Genomic DNA, 15948 nt, shown 5'->3' on the forward strand with positions numbered 1-15948 from the left:
TGGTTCGCAGCGCCACCGCCTCGTGAACCAATCGTGCTGCCACTGCAACTGGCACGGCCTCGTTTCTAGTCTGAATTGTAGCGCGCTCAAAGCATAAACACTTTAGGCTAATGCACAACATTGCGTTTGGTTCATAGCCTCTACTGTGACAAGCATAGTTTGTTCATATCGATTTATTTTTATTACAATGTAAGAGATACGTGGGAAAACTTTATTCTGATGGCTCCTGATCAATCTTTATTTGTATAAATAATGATATACAATTCTTATTCATGTGCACTACGTATGTGTGGGGGTGGGGTGGTTAGGTGCGTGCACTTGATTTATTTCACTAGTAAAGCTTCCTGTCCACTATCTAGCTGGGATAATTTAGATGCAGTCTTGGCTTTTCACCAGGAGAGGTCGCTGTTACTGAAGCTTCAAGTTATGAACCCATTTTTTAATCAATTGTTCAAAGTGGTTCAGTGCTTCACCAAAGCTTCATTTGCCCATCACTACTCTCTAGGTGCATTGTCACTCCCCGATGTGAGTCGCTACCGGATGTGAGTCGCGCATGCGTCACTTTGCTACTTTGCGACTACCTGTGCTGTTAGCCACAGAATAATGACATTAGCCTACACAGCAGTAATGTATTATTTAGCGTAAGGCATCACATTTTCACGGCATGATCTCTAATGTCAGTTCTAGATTAGAGGCTGAAGTAGCCTGCTAGCGAGAGACTTCTGTAATATCAATAAAAATGTACCTACATAACGAAGTTTGTTCACTGCTGGCAAGTAAGTAAGCAATCAAGCACAACAAAGGCTGTCACTTGAATAGCGTTTGCTAACGTTAGCAATCAAACAATTTTAGATAGCTAAAACGTTTTTGAAACAGAAAAGTGAATTATTTTATGGATTTCAGTCGGATCCCTTGGCGTTATGACGTAAAACCTATCAATCTGAGCATGCGTGACTCACATCGGGTAGCGACTCACATCGGGGAGTGACAGCATCCCTCCTCAGCATGCGCATGTAATCCAAACATTCACAATCGTGCAAGACGACTGAATTGCTATTAAATCCGGTTAGCATCATTAGCACGCTGCACGAATTTGTTCAAAACTGTTGCATTCAAATTGACTGCTAAATTCTAATCAACTCAATCCCGATGCAAATGGAAAAGTATTTTCCAAGACTCAAACGGGCCTGTCCCAAGGAGAAAAAGTATTAATTTGAAACTTAAACACACGTGGGGAAACTGAACAGTCTAACCAGTAGACTTACTATGATAAACTAGCAAATTACTTCGTTTACAATATTTCCAGGCTTCAACCAGTGCTGCTCATTCAGACTTATGTGCACAATTATTTATTTGAGTGTTTTTCATGATTGTGTTGCTATTTCTTTTCCCTGTTTGCTTTGATTGATAACTGAGGTGATTCAAATCAGAGGAAGGTTAAGTTTAAAATAAAAGTGTTTAAAAGTGTTTACATTGAACTTTTTTCCCTTCTGGTCCTTATCTGAAATAGATTTAAAAAAAATCAATAATTATCGATATCGACCGATATGAAATACTTATATGGTAATACAGTTTTCAGCCATATCGCCCAGCCCTAGTCCCAACATTTAGCACTATAATCAAACAATCCAAAAGTTAATTAAATCCTGAAGCAAACTGAAAATCTTCTGCTTTTAATATAGCCTACCGATAAGCTGCTCAAAATGACACACAGTCTAACGATAAAACTTGTTATTGTTTATGAAGGTGTCTTTGATTTTTTATGAAGAGGCATCTGAGGGGTATTTCACAAAACCTAGATAAGGGATTAAGCTGGGATTTTTTGGTTATCCTGGATGAATTTAGCCTTAACTTGGTTTCACAAAAGAGATGGCACATAAGTTACCATGGGGATTTATTCTCTGCACAGCTAAGTTAAGCTAAGCTAAGTTAATTCTAATGATAATTATGTTGTCTTATTGGTTCAGCTAGGTGTCATTCAAATCAGATCTCCATGCTAATTTTTAAGGAGCTTTATTCTATTTTTATACTATTTGCTAAATGTATTTGCTCGCAAAACAAACCGGATTGTCTGCCTACTATCATATGGTTATTATGACCGCCGCGCAGCGAAGCGGCGGTCATATAGGTTTAGTCAGAATTTTTCTTTTTTTTTTTTTTCTTTTTCGCATGCCCAAATTTCCGTCAATGATTCCCGGGACACTGAAAGACCGGGGTACATGAAACTTGGTGGGCATGTAACCCCACATGGATAGCATGGAACCATCGTTTTTCGTTTTGATCTGTAGCCCCCCCGCTGGACTGGACCCCCCGAAAGGAGGGCAGGGCAGACACAGTTTTCTGTGAATATCTCGAGAACCGTAGGGTTTAGGAGGACCATTTTTTTTGTATGTTGATCTCAAGGGGCCATGTCAACCCATTACATAACCACTCATTTCATGTATAGCGCCACCTAGTTAAACACAAAAAAGTAAAAATGAGGTGTTGTTATCGCAGGTATCTGTGACCTAACATAGTCAAAACTGCATGAAATTGGAAGTGTAGGATCATTATGACACCCTCTGTATGCACGCCAAGTTTTGTGGAATTACGTTCATGGGGGGCCACACAATAAATTCATTTATGTTACTATACACCAACTGGCCTGTAGGTGGCCGGAGACAGTTTTCTGTGAATATCTCGAGAACCGTAGGGCCTAGGAGGTCCACCTTTTTTATGTATGTTGGTCTTAAGGGGGCATGTCAACCCTCCGAATGCATGCCAAGTTTTGTGTACTTTCGTTCATGGGGGACCTTACAATAAAATAATTTATGTGTACATTTAGTGACGTACACCAACAGGGATTCCCGGGACACTGAAAGACCAGGGTACACAAAACTTGGTGGGCATGTAACCCCACATGGATAGCATGGAACCGTCGTTTTTTGTTTTGATCTGTAGCCCCCCCGCTGGACTGGACCCCCCGAAAGGAGGGTAGGGCAGACACAGTTCTCTGTGAATATCTTGAGAACTGTAGGGCCTAGGATGACCATTTTTTCCCATATGTTTGCCTCCAGGGGTCATGTTAACCCATTTCATGTGCACACATGTGCACAAACAGATACACACACACACATACATTCACAGTAATCATACGTATGACACATACTCACACAGTAGACATATGTACGCTTGCATGCACAGGCACATACGCAGGCACACACACAAGCACGCACACACACATACACACACACCCACACACATAACATAAACATGTACATGCACACAATTCAAGAATTTCTCAGAATTATGAACAAGATGGAGGTGGGTTGTATAACATTAATTTTACATGTGAAATCTATGCACTAATCATGTTTTGGTACTTGTTGTCTAGCAGATACCAGTGAGAATTGAGTGTGGATAATGCAATTTAGTGAGACAGTTAGAATCATATAGGCCTTTCAGCGTGATTTCTTTTTGTGGAAAAAATGTGCTGGACTGGGCGGCGGTCATATTTTGTACCGCTCTGCGGTACATCTAGTTATTGTAATTGTGATAGCCTTATAATTATGAACATAGGCCTAGGTAGGCTACTCGTTGTTTGCTTCTTTTGTTAATAGACGTTTGATGAATAGCCTACTGTAGTTGATTAGAAGTGGAGGGGCAAGTTTTCGAAGGTATTTTCAACTATAATATTAATGTATATCATAGGCCTACTATGTGCATCTTTGCAGTGGCAAGCGCTTTCTTAATGATGTTGCGTGCCGAGACAAGGAAGCACTCACACGTGGGCGCATACGTAAATTTGCATTCAGTTGGTCTACCACGCCTACTCTTGCTGTTTTACAGAAATAGCCATGATTCCCCATTACAAAAAGGACAACTTTACTTCATTGTTAGTCTATATCAATAGCGGTTGTTCACTTTGTGTGAATGACGATATTTTCTGCGTCTTTTTTATTCCAACCGTGGGCACTTTGGAGCAGAAACGAGAACGCGCACACATCCTGAATTACTTACACCTGGCTTGACATAGTCGCTCCTACTCATCCTGGATTGGCATTAGTGAAACGAGTAGAGCTAGGATGACCAGACGCTATGTCAAACCTCGCTTTATCACTTATCTTGGATGTCTTAATTCTGCCTTTGTGAAATACCCCTCTGGCTGTTTTGTTTATGCTTGTTTTGTTTTTATTAATGGTTTAGCTCATGAGATCACGAGGCCAGTGGCTACCCCACTTTTCGGTAAAAAAAAATGAAAAAAAAATGTCTCATTTTCCACAAAACATCTTGCCTATCGGGGCTTTCTATAGGTTTCAATATGGGCTGTATCGTGAGACAAACAGTAAGAACAGAATAGGGGATGGTAGGCTCCAGCACTGGGGTTGGTGGCTCCCATCTGAAACAGTTTTTAATTTAGATACAACAGCACATTATTTGGGTGCACCTGAATTTTTGAGATGTTTACATTAAGTACTTTTTGCTTGAAACTAGGCTATACGCATCCTGCTGAAACTAGGCTATACGCAACGACTGCTGTTCGAGTGCGCATCTGCAATATATTGGGTAGCCTACTCTGTTCACTGAATGCTTAGACAGTGCTGTGCAAAGAATTACACATACGCCTACATAAATTGGCTTTATTACTGCTTCTTCAGTTACACTTCTCTGTTCAGGATCTAGAGTGAACAGAGTGGCAAATATTAAATAGGCTAAAACTTGGCTGTTTAACAATGCCCACAAACGTCACTCAGTAACACAAATCTAAGGTGAGAGATAGAAGGTAAGAGTTTGAAGAAGGCATGCTCATTAGGCTATATTATTTTGTGCGCAACTGACGCTATTATATAGCTAATGCATGGGCATAACGTTGTTCAATCAGACAATATATCAGGTGGCCTTGCAATTTCTATATAATCCTAGCGTATTAGAGGTGCATTTAATAATCCTAGCATATTAGAGGTGCATTTAACTGTGCTCATAAGTTTAGTCTGCGCTTCAGCCTTGCACTTTGTTCACGTGAGTAGTCAGAGATGGTAAGATTGCTGCTCTTTCATTCTCACGATTGCGTATTCACCAGCTCATTTTTTTAGATATCCCAGGGGAGAAACCCTTTATTAAATAGACCTATGACTTGACACTTCTGGCCTAGAAAAAATGCATTGGGCGCCCTGTTTATGTCTATCGATATCTTGATATAGTCAATCTATACATAATAATCTATACAATATCAGAAAATGGTTTTGCATTAGGCTTATAGCCTAGCACAGTGGTTCTCAACCTTTTTTCAGTGATGGTACCCCTTGTGAAATATTCAGCCAAGTACCCCCTAACCAGCGCAAAGCATTTTTAGTTGAGAAAAAAAGACTTAAAACAGAGCACTGTGACATCCATGTCTAATTTATTAAACTTTGGAACCACGACTCCATCCATAAACATCAACCACGACTCCATTGTTTGAGTTTTGACAGTGATTGACAGGTGATGGCGGATGGCATGTGACAGGTTGGGTCGAACCATCCTGGTATGGGGGACTCTGGGTATTTAGGATAATGAAATTGAATAGCCTACTGAAATATAATTTTATTAACATATATATGTTCCTGAAATATTTATTAAATAATTGTTTTTAAAGTATTTTTGCATGGATTCTACTTTTTAAATCTATGTATATTTTAACCATAAGCTGTTTATAGGGCATTTTCACTACTTTTATTCATAAGGATTTATTCTGGTCATTGTAAGTGCCACACACACATATTATATATTGTTTTTTTCAGCAGAGTCTAGGCTATCCAGATATATATAAAAAGCATATTATAAAAATTGTAAAAATGTATCTCACCACAGCAAGCTCATAGCTCTACATGCATTTCATGTGTGTGTAAGGCAGACTGTCCTGAATCTGGTGAATAGTGGAGGGATTCTCTGGGGCTGAGCAATTTACAGACATATGTGGTGTGCGCCTTACAGAAATAAATGCCATTTTTTTATTTAGTGATTAAAAATTACCTTTCTGCGCTCCATATCGGTGACAAGAACTGATCTGACCTGACTTACCCGAGTTTACGTGTGTGTGCCTATGGTGTCTGCACTCATGATTCTCTACAACTTTGACTGCATTGCCATGAACAAAGTAAAGGCAAAAAAGGTGTTTCTTTGCCGAACAAATTGGGATGCAATGTGAACCTTGAATTGGATGCCATGCAGGAATTTGGTAGGATCTCAAAACCGGATTCTGAACATTCTTTGCCATAGAGAAACACACAATAGCGTTGGATTGCAAACATGCTTTGCTACAAAAACAGACAAAAACGTGATGTAAGTCGAGCTATAATGTGCTTGGTATCAAATGATAGCTCCGTATCTCCTCTTTCATCTGACATGCGTGGCATATCTATCCGATCACAGGTCCGCGAATAATTCAAACGAGAGTAATGGGTGTGCAGCGTTGGTTTTTGTACATGGCGTTATTATTTTGCAGTCACTTCGTTTTCATTTGTTCTTTGTTTTCATAAGCCAGAAGGATCAACATACTTGCTATCAATGGATAGCCCTGTGTCTCCTCTTTCATCTGATATGCTTGCCATATCTATGTGTTCACGGGTTCGCGAGTAATTCAAACGAGAGTAATGGGTGCGCAGGTGAACGCAGAGAAGTATAGACTGTAAATTTGGTGCAATTTCATTTCATGTTTTTTTTATTAACGTACAGAGAAGTGCGTGGTCTCGTTAGAAAGCCCCACTTCTGCTCTGTCACGCAATAGAGGTTTCATCTCGCTGCAATGAACAGTTGCGGAGCAATGTAACAGAAAAGAAAGGGTGAGTTTTTTGACGCACTTTGCGTCAACCGGGTTCTAAGGGTTAAAATCTCACGTACCCCCTGGAGTGCCTTGACGTACCCCCAGGGGTACGCGTACCCCCATTTGAGAACCACTGGCCTAGCAGATAATAAGACTACCAAATTAATTAAACATTGAGTTCAATGCAAATCAAACCAGCTAATAGGCTAACTGAAAAACACACCATGCCAATCTCTAGGTATGGTGAAGGGTATGTGATGATGTGGGGCTATTTTAATTCCAGAGGCCAAGGGAACTTTATCAGGATGCATAGTATCCTGGATCCATGAAATAAGTGGCCTTTAAAAATAAAAAATCTATCTGCCTCTATGGGAATTTAACATGGGGGTCAAATACTTATTGCCCCTGTAATTTTTAAGGAAGAGCATTTATTTATTTTTATTACACAGCTCTTCAGAGTGCTGCAGAATGCTCCATTCACTTGAATGGGCCTTCCCAACGTTCGGTGGTCTGCTAATTCTCAATAACAGACCGTTGCTAAGTATAACAGACCGCTGTCAAGGAAAATGGGCTTTGTGCTTCTAATTTACGTCTTTCATATTACTGCGCAAGGACTGGAACTTCATTCAAAAGTGAAAGCAGACGGTTGATCAGCTGTGTTCTAAAAAATGTTTGATTCAAGTTCTGTTGCTGCGAACTATTTGTTTCTCACCAAAAGCCACGATGAAACGGTAACAAATAGGCTATAGCCTAAAGAGTCACATCGTGGGGAGTTTATTGTTTCGTTTTGGCAAGTAGCCGTGTAATAAGCGGGATAATGTACAGAGCGCCGGTCATTATTGGGAAAATAAGTCCCGACAGGGCGAACCGGACCCCGACGCGCAGCGGACCGGTGTTCAATAAATTATCCCTTACACGATACATTCTTCATTCACGAAGAAAATTGGTGTCCTTAAAGGTTGGATTTTTACTCATTTTTTTAAATTAAGGCATTAAGATCAATTTCTAACAGATGATTTTATATTCCTCTTTTTAGTCAACTTTAGCATGGGTTCAAATACTTATTCTCCCCCCTGTATATATATCAGAGTTTCCGCTTCAAAAAAGGGGTTTCGCTTTCCGGACATTTGATGATATGCCGGTCAAATATCCTATTGGGCCCTATTATGACATTCTAAAGTGCATCGTCACTCGTCAAAAGTCTATTCAAATTTAGTAGGATGTCCAGTTCACATTGGGAGGGGTTTCGTTCTCAAAAGTGGAGCGCATGGCGTAACAAGGTGTTCCTAGGTCTTTTAATCAGTCATATGGGTGTGTTTGGGGCGTAACATCATTTTAAACCAATGAGAATGACATCTGTCATTCCCTTTAACGGCGCAATGCGCGATATGTCAAATAAATGCATCGGTATTTTGGCATTCAACGGCGCATTTGAAGGAGGCTGCTTGCGAGACCGTATGGAATAGTCATTCTTAAACCATGCTTTACTAAAACCTAGCATAGCCTTCACGCATTTGCACTCGTCTATTATTTGAACTCATTGGCAAAGTGAAACTAACTTCACCAAGGAGTCAGTCAACGACAAGACAGTTATATGCAGTTACTTTCACTATTGACTGACAATGGGTTACCATCGAAAACATAGGCTGGAAAAAGCAACACTTACCCTAATGTTGCTCAAATGACTGAATAAAACAACATTTATCCTGCAGAGGAGTTGCTTATATCTCGTGACAGTGCGTCTTCAGCTGTGCTCCATACGTGTCTCTCGCCTCTCCCCATATCACTTTTAACCGTCATTACCAATTTGCAAATGATGGTGAATAACTACTCATCATGAGATGTACAGTATTTCGTAATATCTTTATTCTAATTATGTTTCCCATTGTAATCGTGCAATTTGTAATGCTTTGCATGGACGTGCGCTGGTGTGCGTTCATGAATGATAGAAGGATGGTGCGTGCACCTGCCAATATGACTGTTGACATGCGCTCTTAAAATAGCATATGAACAACTCACCATTGACTTCTGACCAGGTTTAGGTGGTGTATGATAGCGATTTTTAGACAATGCACCAGGTCCCTCCCTAGGTTGTTAATTGCCACACCCCTGGGCGCAATGCTTAAAAAATAAACGTGCAAAATAACGAATTCAACTTCGCGCCGGTGAATAACGAACTTTACGCCATGCGCTGGTGACCCAAAATATAGCCCATTATCTTTTCTTAATTAGTCAAGTTGAGGAAAACGAGACAGGCTATTAAAGAATGACATAATCATGCCGTATAGAATGCAACATGCTCATTAGCCTAACATAAACATGCTTATAACTAGTGTTAATTTAAAGATCTAGCCAGTCTCTATGCTGTTTTCATGGACAGCAAGAATCTGCTTTGTTCGTTGTTTTAAATACAGTAGGCTACGTTGTTTGTTGCTGCTACCCACGTTATCTCCAGTGGTTTAACAGTTTCACTTGCACAGATGTGCACACACATTGAATGAGCGCTCACATCACTACCCCCTACTGCTATGCCTCTTTATTTGATTTGAACACTAAATTAAGAAATATTTATTATTCTGGAAAATGTTTAGTTTCTTTTTCTTTCGGTCTGCGGACCAGCAATCTCCTCGTCGAGGAGGTCCTAACCCTGCAGATCTTTCTGTCTACACGGAAAATCACAAGTGCATGGCCATTTCCATGTGTCCGGGATTGACTGACTTGACATTTACATCTAAAGTATCACCACGTAAATATTATATTGTTATCAAACTTTTTTTTTTATTATCAGAATTAAATATAGTTTCCTGATGGCATTGAACATATTTATTCAGAATAAAATAATGTTTTTTGGTAAATATTTTATGATTTTTTTGAGTCCCCTGGTTTGACTTGTTGTGACCACCCCATCACATTAACATATTTTGTGTGTATATAGCATACTGTTACTTTAAATGAAATAAATACATTTTTTAATAATGTCTGCCTGTGCGCACCCAAGAAACCAAGCAGAAAAAATGTGACATTCTTTTACATTGTTTCTTGTGGGGGTTGTGTTGCCCCCTGCAGGTAACCACCAGAACCTAGTCAACGTCAGACGTTTCTCAGACGTAACCTTAGGCCCGGGCCATTAAGACCTACTATACCCCAGAGGTGTTGCAGGTAGCAGGGACCTACTGTCGTGCAAAGCTGCCCGTCTTCCCTCTCTGGCGCATCGCATATAACCTATTACTCCTTTTTTTATGTATATATATATCCCGCTTGGAAGTTGATCAGGCAGATCTAGTTTCCACTGGATTTTTTGATTGTCGGTGCCGTTTAAGTAGTATACTATAGACTATACTACTTAAACGACACCGAAAATCAAAAAATCCAGTGGAAACTAGATGGCAGAAGTGTGTAGGCCAATCTGCCCAGCAGCTTTTTCTACTTTGTCACCTACAGAGTTTGACAGGTACGATCTTTCAAAACGCCATGTTATTTCCCATAGACAATCCACGCCCGGAAGTTGGATGGATACGGAAGTTAGGAGGCAGGGCTTATTCTGGAGAGGTCTATGTCAAAATGCACCAACAGCAACAGTTAGGCTACATAAAGATGATACTTTTCGGGTCCTCTCCATTAAGATCCAACTTGAACGTATGCTACTCCATTTAATTGAGAGCGCGTCTGAGTGCACACTAGAGGAAGAGAAAACGAGTGGCAGGTTCCAGCTGGCTTGTCGTTGTTGATGATAATTAATATCTCCTTTTTAATATAAGAAACTTATTAAAGGAAGGCAACAAAGACGAGGTTAGAGGAGATTGCGGATTTATCCGGTTTCCACTACTGACAAGTTATAAACTGTGAGAGCCAGGGCACTTTGACATACTGTAGGCTGCACTCACTGTGATTTGAAAAATGGAAAAAAATATGAAGAGTTGTCTTTGCCTTTGTGTAAAGGAACTGGTGAGTCTTAAAGTTTTCAATAATTCGTTTAGGCTACATGAAGCACATATGCCGATTGAAACGCATTCCACTCAGCTAGCTAGGTGACTGGCTCAGGCTCATCATTCACTTTTAATTGCAAACAGAAAATGTCTAGCTAGCATCATGTCATTACATGCTTCTATTTCCAAAGGAATGAAAGCTGTTTATACCAACTTAATATCATGCTAATCATTGTTAATATAGTGCAATACATGTGTTACAAACAATATTAGAGTTTGTGGACTAGCTATAGACTATATACCAATGGAGCTGGTAAAAAAAGACCATTATGAGAACGTGGCCACAATGGGCTTAAAGTGACAGTGCACCATTTACAAATGAGTTAAACAGCATAAAATGAGTAGTATTTCTTAAGAAATTAACCCTTAGAACCCGATTGACACAAAGTGCGTCAAAAAACACACCCTTTCTTCTCTGTTACATTGCTCCGGAACGGTTCATCGCAGCAAGCACGACAGAGCAGAAGTGGGGCTTTCCAACGAGACTACACACTTGTCTGTACGATCAAGTATGAAAATTAAAAAAAATCATGAAATTAAATCAAATTGCATCATATTTACAGTCTATACTTCTCTGCGTTCACCTGCACACTCATTACTCTCGTTTGAATTACTCGCGGACCCGTGATCGCATAGATATGCCACGCATGTCAGATGAAAGAAGAGACTCAGAGCTATCATTTGATACCAAGTACATCCTTCTGGGTTATAAAACAGACGAAGTGACAGCAAAATAATAACTTCATATAGCTGGACTTACCCCACGTTTTTGTCTGTTCTTGTGGCAAAGCATGTTTATAATCCAATGCTATCATGTGTTTCTCTATGGCAAAGCATGTTCATATTCCGGTTTTGAGATCCTAGCAAATTCCTGCATGGCATCCAATTCAAGGCTCACATTGCATCCCAATTTGTTCAACAAATAAACACCTTTTTTGCCTTTACTTTGTTCATAGCAATGCAGTAAAAAGTTGAGAATTATTATGACTGCATACACACAGGCACGCAGGCTAACACGCAACCTCGGGTCAAGTCAGGTCAGATCAGTTCGTGTCACAGATATGGAGCGCAGAAAGGTCATTTTTCATCACTAAATAAAAAATGCCATTTATTTCCGTAAATCACACAGCAAATATTTATGTAAATTGCTCCAGAGTATCCCTCCAACATGGCAATTATGTTGCCCGATTCAGGACAGTCTGCCCTACACACACATGTAATGCATGTAGAGCTGTGAGCTTGCTGTGGTGAGATACATGTCGAAATATAAGAATTTTTATAATACACTTTTTAGATTTTAATTCTTTAAAAATCAAAATAAAATCAATGCTAGTATTAATACATTAAATGATGGCAGATCTGAATACCCTAGACTCTCCTGAAAAAAACAATATATAATATATGTGTGTGGCACTTACAATGACCAGAATAAATCCTTATGAATAAAGGTAGTGAAAATGCCCTAAAAACAGCTTAGGGTTCTAAGTGTTAATACTTTAAAACACAATTACTGTGTCAGTATTATCATTTAAATAATATAAACGTGTTTTACTTTTACCTTTGTGGTTACTCATTAATGATTTATGTTGTATTTAATATGCCATTTAAGAAGCTTTAGTCTTTAGGAACTTTTTAATTGCGGTTAATCGAGATTAAAAAAATATATTTTGAAATGAATAATCGTTTGACAGCCCTAATCCTGGGTGTTGTCACACTGTTTTTGCTTTTAGATAATAATAATAATAATAACCCAAAATGATTTTCTTGATACTGTCATGCATAAGACTTTTTTTCCTGTCCTGGACTCGGTCTTGACTCGGACTCGAACCTTTTTGGACTCGGTCTTGACTTGGTCTCGAACCTCTTTGTACTCGGTCTTGACTAGTCCTTGACTAGTCCTGGTCTTGGACTCGACAAAGGTGGTCTTGACTACAGCCCTGCTATTAGCCTACACAATAGGCCTACTCACTGAACCACCTTGCCTATTGTCTTTGCACTTTGCTTATTGTGTCAGAGGATTCATATGATTTAAACTGGCATACTGTACATAGACAGTGTTGCAGAACTGTTTGGATTTACATACAAGTTGGTTCAATATTGCAAACAACTCATCTATATTATATTTTACTACTTTGATTTTTTATTACTATGAGGGTACAAACTTAATCTTACCACCTCGTCACACAAATTACACAGGAATAACGTTTTACAGTTCAGTACAGTTTTAACACTTATCATTGGCTATGCAAATGACATTTCTAGTTGAAGGCATGCATGTTAAGTCGAAGACAATTGCTCAAATAATGTACAAATTAATAAACACCAGGTACAGTTTTTTGGGTTGCTGGTCGGACATAATTTTCTCTTTAATAATACTTGCAGTTTGTTTATATTATTGAAAGTCATATGATTTTAATACATTTAACTGCCAGGGTTTTAAGTCTAAACTTTTACCAACATTTTCCAAAATGCCCATACCTAGTCCTTATACATTCATAATGTTTGTATTGGATTAATGAAATGTTCATATCCCATGTGTGTGTTTCTGCATGTGTGTCTGTATCTGTTTTTGTTTTTTCTTGAATAGAACACACTACGTACCCCGGTCTATACAACTTCAATGCGAAGAAATGCCATGGGAGTCGGCTTGGTGTTTGAGGCAGATCTTTTCACCACCAAACATATATCTCACTGGGTATTGCAGGGTGTCTGTTTATGCCTCAATTCTGATTAAGTTCTTATGTCATGTTAAGTTCATAAGTATCATTTTTATGGTCATAGAGATCACAGTTGTATTAAATTTGTCTTGACTTCCTCACATTAAAGACTTTTGGGGAAAGAATAATTGTTCCAGTACTTTTACTGAATCATGGTTTATCCCTGGCAAATGCAGATGTTTCTGTACAGCATGTATTTGTAAATAGACATGACCACCACAGCAAGTCTGCTTTAGGAACAGTAAAGTGCAGAGTAAAGAACTGAAGTAAAAAAAAAAGGTAGGCAATAAATCACCCCCCCCCCAAAAAAAAAAAAAAAAAAAAACAATTACAAAAATGAATAGGTTATGTACTCGTAAACATGGTTAAGCTTACATTGTCACTGCATATTTTAATCGTACTTCTAAACCAACAAAAAAGCATCAGAATGCCTAATTTAGTACATGTCTCGCCACCCTCCGTCCCTTTTTTGTACTACAATGGATTATTCCATTGACCAGGAAAGACTAAAAACGCAGCCAGGAATGTAGAGGTTGACGAGACTCAGACGGACTTTGTGCTAAAAATGGACCGAAGTCAAAGTTATCCTAACGGTTGCAATAACAGAAAAATGCCAGAGGAAACCAAAAAATTGCTACACTGCCTAAAGTGAATGACCATTTATTTTACGGAGATACCACCAGTGGAGGTTGACAACAACGATAATGTCGACGATGGCGAAAATGAGGAGCTATCGTTACAGCTATCGGTACAGCCTGCTGCTGCCACATCCGATGCAGGCAACCTAGATGATCTCTCTCTTTTACTCTCCCTCTCACACACGCACACAGATGTCTTGTAGAATGACTGTAAACATATAATCTCTACCCCTCTCCAACCCTTTCCTCTCACACACACACACAGATGTGTTGTAAAATGACTGTAAACATATAATCTCTACCCCTCTCCAACCCTTTCCTCTCACACACACACTGTATGCTATGGGTCATTTTGTGTCAATCAGATGTGTTGCTGCACCATTTGCACGCATTTGGTATCAACCATTTTTTAGGCTAGGCTGTAAAAGTATTATTATATCAAAATCATTGTTTTGCCTCAGGCCAAAAATAAAAACCCCTATGTGAACATTACCAAAAATGCAATCACACCTTGTTTTATCCTTATATCTTCATGTGCAATTTTTGCAAAGACTTCAAATATTGGCTCAACATCAATAAAGTATTGTATTTGCAGACAAAATAATGATTGGAAAATAAACAGTTAAATGCATAAAATAAATGGGAAATAAGTAGTTAAATATGGGTCATTCCACGTCAATTCAACCAGGGCCCACGCACTTAGGTCTCAAAAAATTCTGAAAAAAATACCAGGTGTACATGTTACCCAGAAGACAAACTGTAAAATTACACTTATGTAAGATCAATACTTTCCAAGATGCAGCCAGTTTTACAGGGGGAGGGGGGTGTCGATTTTGTTCGGCCTCTTTTTTTTTTTTAAGTTCACAAGCCCACAGCGCAAGAACTAAACCATGTAGGAGGCCCAAATTTTGCATGCTGGTACATAAATAGGAATAGTATGTAGCAAAATCGTCACGTTTGGTCTGGATGATCCTGCATGGTCATAACTGTCCCTCAAAGTTGAAATTTTATTGGAGTTTTTGGCTGGGCTCTGTTTAGGCCTTCAGAAGACATATTTGTACTCAACATAGGCTCTTGATTTATTTTCCTTACTGAGATAAGTAGAAACACTCTCACAAAAAGCAATGAACAGAAAATAAATTCCTTCAGGGTCTGAACAGTAGACCTTACAAGTCTGAAAAATAATTTTGGTTCTCATTTTCAGAGCACCCAAACACCTTGTGGGAATATGCAAAGATTTTTTTTAATATTTTTTCTTTATTCTCCATGATCCCTTCTTTTTAAAAACACCAATTTTACTTGTCTTATGCAAATCTTTTTTTTAAAACTTTCCACCCTGAACATGGGCAAAATGCACCATTGAGATCAATGTGTGACCCTGCAAGGCAAAACCAGTCGCTTTGCGCCCGGTGCTATTTTGAGAAAATCCACGATAAACAAACGTACGGGTTAAAATGTTGAATTTCATGTTTTCGCATAATTCGACAGTATACACGTTCATATTGTGAACAAATTTCACGGAAAAACATAAGTTTTGACTGTTTAACCCTCTCTGTAATAACTGTGCCCTCACTCTATCGCACGTGACAATTTACTTAAAAAGGTGATTTTTTCACCTTTCACCTTTTTTTAAAAGGTGATTTTCTCCTCTTCTAAATAACTGCTGTGGATAATCCTGAAAACAATTATGCCAAGGAATTCATTGCACTAATCGATACTTTCTCCCTAACACAGCATGTACAGGGGCCAACACACTCTCTCGGCCATACCCTCGACCTTGTTATCATAAAGGGTCTCGATGTCTCTACAGCTGTTAAAGACCTGGC

At 39.0% G+C, this 15948-nt stretch overlaps 1 protein-coding gene across 1 annotated transcript in view; it reads left to right on the plus strand.

Moving 5' to 3' along the window:
* Nucleotides 1-13545, plus strand: part of dnah10 (dynein axonemal heavy chain 10) — a 394370-nt gene extending 380825 nt beyond the window's left edge. The window contains exon 78 of the mRNA XM_076271417.1: nucleotides 13355-13545. Coding sequence (XP_076127532.1) covers nucleotides 13355-13501 — 147 coding nt within the window. The 3' untranslated portion in view covers nucleotides 13502-13545. The remainder of the gene's footprint in view (nucleotides 1-13354) is intronic.
* Nucleotides 13546-15948: the final 2403 nt, after the last annotated feature.

The sequence above is a fragment of the Alosa pseudoharengus genome, unplaced genomic scaffold (assembly GCF_046254945.1).
Source record: "Alosa pseudoharengus isolate Yale_2024_CS ecotype anadromous, Long Island Sound unplaced genomic scaffold, YU_APseudo_1.1 YU_APseudo_1.1_scf_6, whole genome shotgun sequence".
NCBI classification, from domain to species: domain Eukaryota; kingdom Metazoa; phylum Chordata; class Actinopteri; order Clupeiformes; family Clupeidae; genus Alosa; species Alosa pseudoharengus.